We start from the raw sequence: 6,287 nt of genomic DNA, 5'->3' as shown, positions 1-6,287 counted from the left end.
ATACACTATTTTGCCAAAATGTAGTTACAAATGGTAATATTTAAAAAAGTAGCTACAAATGGTAGGAAGCTACAATAAGATAGTCATTTGAGTAAGTTTGCCATAATTTAATCCACATTTTTGGTCCTGAGATGGATCTAAGTTTAGTTTGTAATACTTCCTTTTCTGGTATGAATGTACATTGTTACTCTCGCTTATGGCCCAATCTGTAAGTGTAGGTTAGCTTAGCTTAGTTAATCAATTAGGTTATGGATCAAATTTCTCCTGCCCATATTGGAAATATTGAAATGGTTCTAGGCCCATTTTGCGTAATCCAATTACAGTATTTGGTTTATGGAAGTCATGAAGTTTGAGTAGACATAGCATTCACCGGTCGTTTTTTGGTTCTTTGGGAAATAGCAATTGTCATTGCAACAACAACATACCCAATGAACTCCCACAATGTGGGGTCTGAAGAGGATAAAGTATGCACAGACTTTACCCCTATCTCGGAAGATAGGGTGGTTGTTTCCGAAAGAGAAATAGCAATTGTCATTGAGTTTCAAAAAATTCGCCGGTGAAATTCTATGATAATGTCCTATATTTTCACCTAGGAATTTCAACGAAAGATTTTGTTTTCTAGTCCTTTACAAGTGTTATTTTAGTTGCACAAGATATCCGTAAAAAAAAAAAAAAAGGGATCTGCAAACATGACATAGTATAACTTTGTAGAATTATTTTTTTCTATTCAAATTATAAATAGGTATCATTTCCTCATTTGTTGTTGATGGGTTCTGGTCTCTGGGTAGTCATTTCTGTGAGTTCGGCGCTCGAAGTATAGTTCGAGTTTTGGGAATAGAGAACCTTTCAGTAGGTAGCCCATCCCTTACTGGCAGAGGGGCGGATCTAGTTTATAATTTGTGAATTCATTAGAACTCATTAGCTTTTAGCTCGGACCTTATATACAGCATATACGTACTACTAAAAATCAGTTAAACAAGTATAAATAATAGATTTCGAACTCAGTAAATTAAATAGGTTAAGGTAGAATCTCGAACTCAAACACATAATGTTCAAATCTTGAATCCCCCTCTGCTTATTGTGTTTACGAATCGGTATTAGTCCAATAACTTAGTTACGGACACCAGACAGTTAAACTAGACTGATGTATAGAACATGATTAAATATCTTTTTGAATATGGAAATACTAGGTGTAACATTTAATTTGAACATTAATCTTGTTCAAATGTTGACTGGTAACTGGCTGCAGGAGACCTTAATCATGCAGAACTCTTCCTAGAAGGTATCTGTGTTGGTTTTAGGTACTCTTTTGTTAGGTCTGATATTTGTTATTTGGATTTTTCGTTTGAATGGTAATATTTACCGTTGTTACCAAAAATACATTCAATATTCATGCTAAATCTTGTTTTTCATTTTTTTGCAGAGAAATCTTGGAAAGCGGCAATAGAAATAGATGGAGAATCCACTGAAATCACCCTGAGGCCAACGGAAAAGTCAGATGAGGAAGATTTCAATGAGTGGACAACAGAATATAATGCCAATCGTTTTTGCACCGTAGAGGCTTACATTCCCAAAAATGACCAATCTTTAAAATATCGCAAATATAGAGCCATTCCCTGAGACCGCAGCCCAAGTTTTAGATGAGCTGAAATAAGCTGAACTAATAAATGAGTGGGTCACAGGTTGGGCGGATTATATTTTTGTGGATTAATTTTGCCACTTCTATACAGATGCTCCTCTGGCTTAGTTTTTTTTTTCTTTTTTCTTTTCCTTCTAGCTTAGTTATTTCTAAAGTGGAGCAAAAAAATTTAGTTTATGAGTTCTGAATCCCATTCCTTTTTGCTTATTGGATTTTAGATAAACTAAATAAACACATGCCTTTCTTTATCTGGCTTTTGGAATTGGGAAAACTTTGGATTAAAGTTCTTACCTAGAGAAAACGGGTGACATGTGGACAATGAAGTTTAGTTCAAGTATTTAGCGAGGTTTAAGTTTGAACATTTATGGTCCTAGATGTACCTTTCCTTGATATTGCAGCTACACCAAATTTATGTGATAAATTATTAAACGTGAGCACCAAATTAAGAAATTGTTGCTATATTTATTTTTACATCTGTGCTTAGTAGAGAAGTATCACTTTAAAGAATTTTGTGTGAAAAGATAGAGGGTTTTGACAAATTTAGTTCAAAACTTAGAACACAATGTTGTATCGTCTAACAATCACATATGAGCTTAGAAAGTGTTCTAATTTTTGCAAATGGATTTTTAGACAAGGTATTAATTGCTTAGACTTTAAGTTTTCATACTTGTTCCAATAATTGGTAACTTTGTTGTATCCACTAATTAAAGTATTTTATTTATTTAGAAAACAGATCAAAAGGGAAAAATGGGGGAGAGTGACATAAGGGTTGAAGTAAAGAGAAAAGGGGTTTTGCTTAAAGATTAAAAAGGTTAAATGGAGGGACAGGTAGAAAAATGAAAAAGAACAAAGAAAATGACTCTGATTTTGTGATCAATATATTTTATATCAAAGAAACCAAAACAATTATTATCTGACTTTTTACCATCTGCTTATTCTTAGAGTGCAGAATCATCATACTGATGGAATTATTTATATATTAAACAAAAATTGTTAATACAAATATGAGGTTGAGCTAGAGATACTGAGTTCTGTCGAACCCGTAGCTCTAATGCTAGCTATACCCTAATTACTTCAGTTTCCAGTTAGTCCATAAAAGAAATTAAGTTATATACACTAACAATATTAATAAAGTATTATTCATATCATACTTCTAGTGAAGGATTATCTATTGTTCTCTGTCATGTTAATAAAGTATTATTCATATCATACTTTCTAGTGAAGGATTATCTATTGTTCTCCGTCAATTTAACCTACTACTCTGGAAAATCTATTTATTGTCTGTTCATAGCACTTAAACTCGCACTTAAATTATTCATCTTTTCATCTTAACTCTGTCACTTAGATATAGCCAAATGCGAAACATGATTTGAGTTTATAAGTTTTGAATTTTAGAAAGGACAGCTTACTGAATTTTGATAAATTATTTATATTTATACATACTAAATAGATCTTTAACACAAATACTCAGTCTGGGCTAAGCGCCAAAGCATGTGGCTTTTTCTGTTAAAAAATTCATGTTTTCCCTCGTGGATTCACCAATTGAAATATACAAGCGACAGTATTCTGAGTGGCTGAAAATTTTAAGACAAGGAGCCTCAAATGGTGGTACAAATGATCATAGTAATTTTCAAGATTAACTATGAGAAGCAACCCTTTTTAGGCTATAGTTTTCACAGAATTTGATCAGTTGATAAGAAGCTATAGATGAACATATCTCTAATCTCACCTTTGTTAAAACCATACTTCCTTAGAAAACCTTCTTTCTTGAAACCAACCTTTTCTAGTACCCTTTGAGATCCTCTATTTATAGGTTCCACCAATGCTTCTAGCCTCACCAAATTGGAAAAATCTTTGAACACAATTTGTATAGCCATCTTTAGTGCCACAGTAACAATTCCTTGTCCCCAATAATCAGAACCAATGGCATAGCCAATATGAGCTCTGTGACATTCACTCCCTGATTCTGGCCTAACTGATATGTAACCGATTGAACGGTCATCCAAGCAAATGGATCGACGCCATGGATGAGGAATAGCAACTTCTTGGATATATTTTGATGCTGCTTCAATGGAAGTGAGTGTGTTCCATCTTAGATAGTATGTTACTTTTTCGTCGCTAGCTCATTTTAATAAGTCATCAGCATCAGAAATCTTGAATGGCCTGAGAGAGATTCTTGAGTAGTCCATTTCTTGAACTGGTTTTAGCTATGTTCTTCTTTGTAATTGACTCTGTTATTGGATTTGGAAGTCGTAGTGAGTGAAGTTTTGGACCATATCTGAAGGCACTCTTCGGTAATAAATGTCACATGTGAAAATCTGGAAAATTACAAACATACCTGGATGGGCTATAGGGACCTGAACCAGAGTATGGATGGGTTTAATAAAATATTGCTTTAGAGTAGAATATGACTAGATATAACAAAATATTGTTTTTCTTTTTAAATTTTCTTACAAGCTAAAAGGAGAGAACTCTTCGTTTAACTTGGTAATGAAAGTCGGTGTGTGCACTTTTTGTTATACTTTCTGCTACATGGTAATGTGAAGTTCTGTGTTACTTCCAGTACCACTTTAAAGAAGGAAAACTGAGAGAGAAAAAGCTCTTAGACAAGACAAATTTTCAGGTAATCTTTAAACAATTTCAAGCGTCATGGTCCATGAAAATGTTTTGGAATGTATTAGACGCTGAACTGAAATAACATCCTACAGTAATACTCCCTCTGTCGCATATTAGTTGTCCTGTTTCGTTTTTTAAGAGTCAATTTGATTAATTTTTAAAACTAAATTGGATTAGATCAATTCAATATTTTAAAATTATATTTTAGATATTTAAAAACTACACGAAAAGTATTAAAAAATGCAATTTTTTTCATATAATATGATGAAAAAATATATCTCAAAATATTAATCAAAATTTATTTATTTTGACTTTTTTTTTTTTTAAAAGTAAACAATTAAAATATGGGACGAAGAAAGTATATTTTTTAGTACTTAATGATGGACTTTCCAAGAAAAGTTGGAAAGTAGTCAAGTGGGGCGGCTATAGATGAAAGTGAAGTTCTCTTTTGTCGTCGGCTGATGACCGGTGATAGTTCCATTCCCAAGTAATAGAAAAGGTAAATACCTAGATGACTCCTTTCACACGATTTTATTTTATTTTTGTAATTTTAATTATAGGCTATTCGAAATTTACTAGCCTAATTAATCTAAATTCTTACCGTGTAGAGCTTATTATAGAGAAAATGTTCCTGTCAGGAATTTTTTGATTTCCCTTAGACCTCTCTGATTAAAGGTGAAATAATCTCATTCCAATTTAAACAATATTTTATGCGGTTTCTAGGCCAAAGTAATTTCCATGAGGATTCTTAATTAGCTGAGTCCTCCATATTCGATGGTCAAACTAATTCCAAGAGAAATAATATAAATAGGCCGTGTGTCACTGATCTAGAACTATACAATCTTATAACCTCCAGAAACAAGAAAACTTGGTTCCTTTTTGCTTCAGAAAAAAAAAATCATTTTGAGCAATGGAATCTGATTCATCCTCTGATCTTACTCACCTTAATGAAGAATTGCCAAAGAAAATTGAAGAGAACAAAGAAGATGATCAACCAGACATAATAAGTCTCAGGTTATTGGACAAAGAAGATGATCAACCAGACATAATAAGTCTCAGGTTATTGGACCTGACAGATGTCGATGATTTTATGGAATGGTTTGGAGATGACAACGTTAGCAGGTTCTGTTCTTGGGACACTTTTAAATCCAAAGAAGATGCCATGAATTATGTTATTGATGTTGCCATACCACATCCATGGTTCAGAGCAATTTGCCTAAATGGCAAGCCAGTTGGTTCTATTTCTATATCACCATTTCATGGAACTGATAAGTGCAGGGGTGAACTTGGATATGTGTTAGCATCAAAGTATTGGGGCAAAGGGATAGCCACGAAGGCGGTGAAGATGGCGGCGTCCGCCATCTTTGTAGAGTGGCCTCACTTGGAGAGGCTCGAAGCTGTGGTGGATGTTGATAATCCAGGATCACAAAGGGTGTTGGAAAAGTCTGGTTTTACAAAGGAAGGTGTATTGAGGAAGTATTATCTTCTGAAAGGGAAACCAAAAGATATTGTTATGTTTAGCCTTTTATCCACTGATCAACAAGTTACCTACTTTATGTAAGTAACTAGTAAGTTAATAAATCTTTAATTAAATTGTACTTTTCAGTCCCACAAAGAAGTCATCAGAATCAGAAAATAATTTGAATAGCCTGAGAAGTATTCTTGAGAGTCCAATTTTAGAAGTGGTTCTTTCTATGATCTCCTCTGTTATCGGATTTGTAAGTTATAGTAGTAGAGTGAGTTTTTGATGCCACATTAGTGATTTGAACTGGCCACCTAAAGCAAAATTTTCAGCCACCTTTGCGGCTTCGCTGAAGGATACTACTATTAGTTTCCCTTATATCAAAGGAATACAACAATTTATGTAAATCAAAAATTTTGCTGGAGAAAATTCAATTGTCCACTATCAATGCTTTTCTTGCATTTAAGTTCAAAGCAAATTGCTACTTTGTCCTTGTGCTTCTTAGCTTTCTAGTATCATTCAGTGTTCACACAGTCTTTCAGCTCATCTAATCATCTAGATGATGAAGAT

The 6,287-nt window shown here is 33.5% G+C and overlaps 1 protein-coding gene and 1 pseudogene across 1 annotated transcript; one reads left to right on the top strand and one right to left on the bottom strand.

Annotated features, from left to right (window-relative positions):
* Positions 1–3,052: 3,052 nt before the first annotated feature.
* Positions 3,053–4,610, bottom strand: LOC132610585 (uncharacterized; annotated as a pseudogene).
* A 105-nt stretch (positions 4,611–4,715) lies between these two features.
* LOC132610584 (uncharacterized) lies at positions 4,716–6,176 on the top strand. The gene has a single exon (XM_060324905.1). It carries the CDS (start codon positions 5,166–5,168, stop codon positions 5,814–5,816), a length of 651 nt encoding a protein of 216 aa, XP_060180888.1. The 5' UTR covers positions 4,716–5,165; the 3' UTR covers positions 5,817–6,176.
* The last annotated feature ends 111 nt before the right edge of the window (positions 6,177–6,287 follow it).

Source organism: Lycium barbarum, chromosome 9, assembly GCF_019175385.1.
Source record: "Lycium barbarum isolate Lr01 chromosome 9, ASM1917538v2, whole genome shotgun sequence".
NCBI classification, from domain to species: domain Eukaryota; kingdom Viridiplantae; phylum Streptophyta; class Magnoliopsida; order Solanales; family Solanaceae; genus Lycium; species Lycium barbarum.
This window is presented reverse-complemented; position numbering and strand designations above follow the sequence as displayed.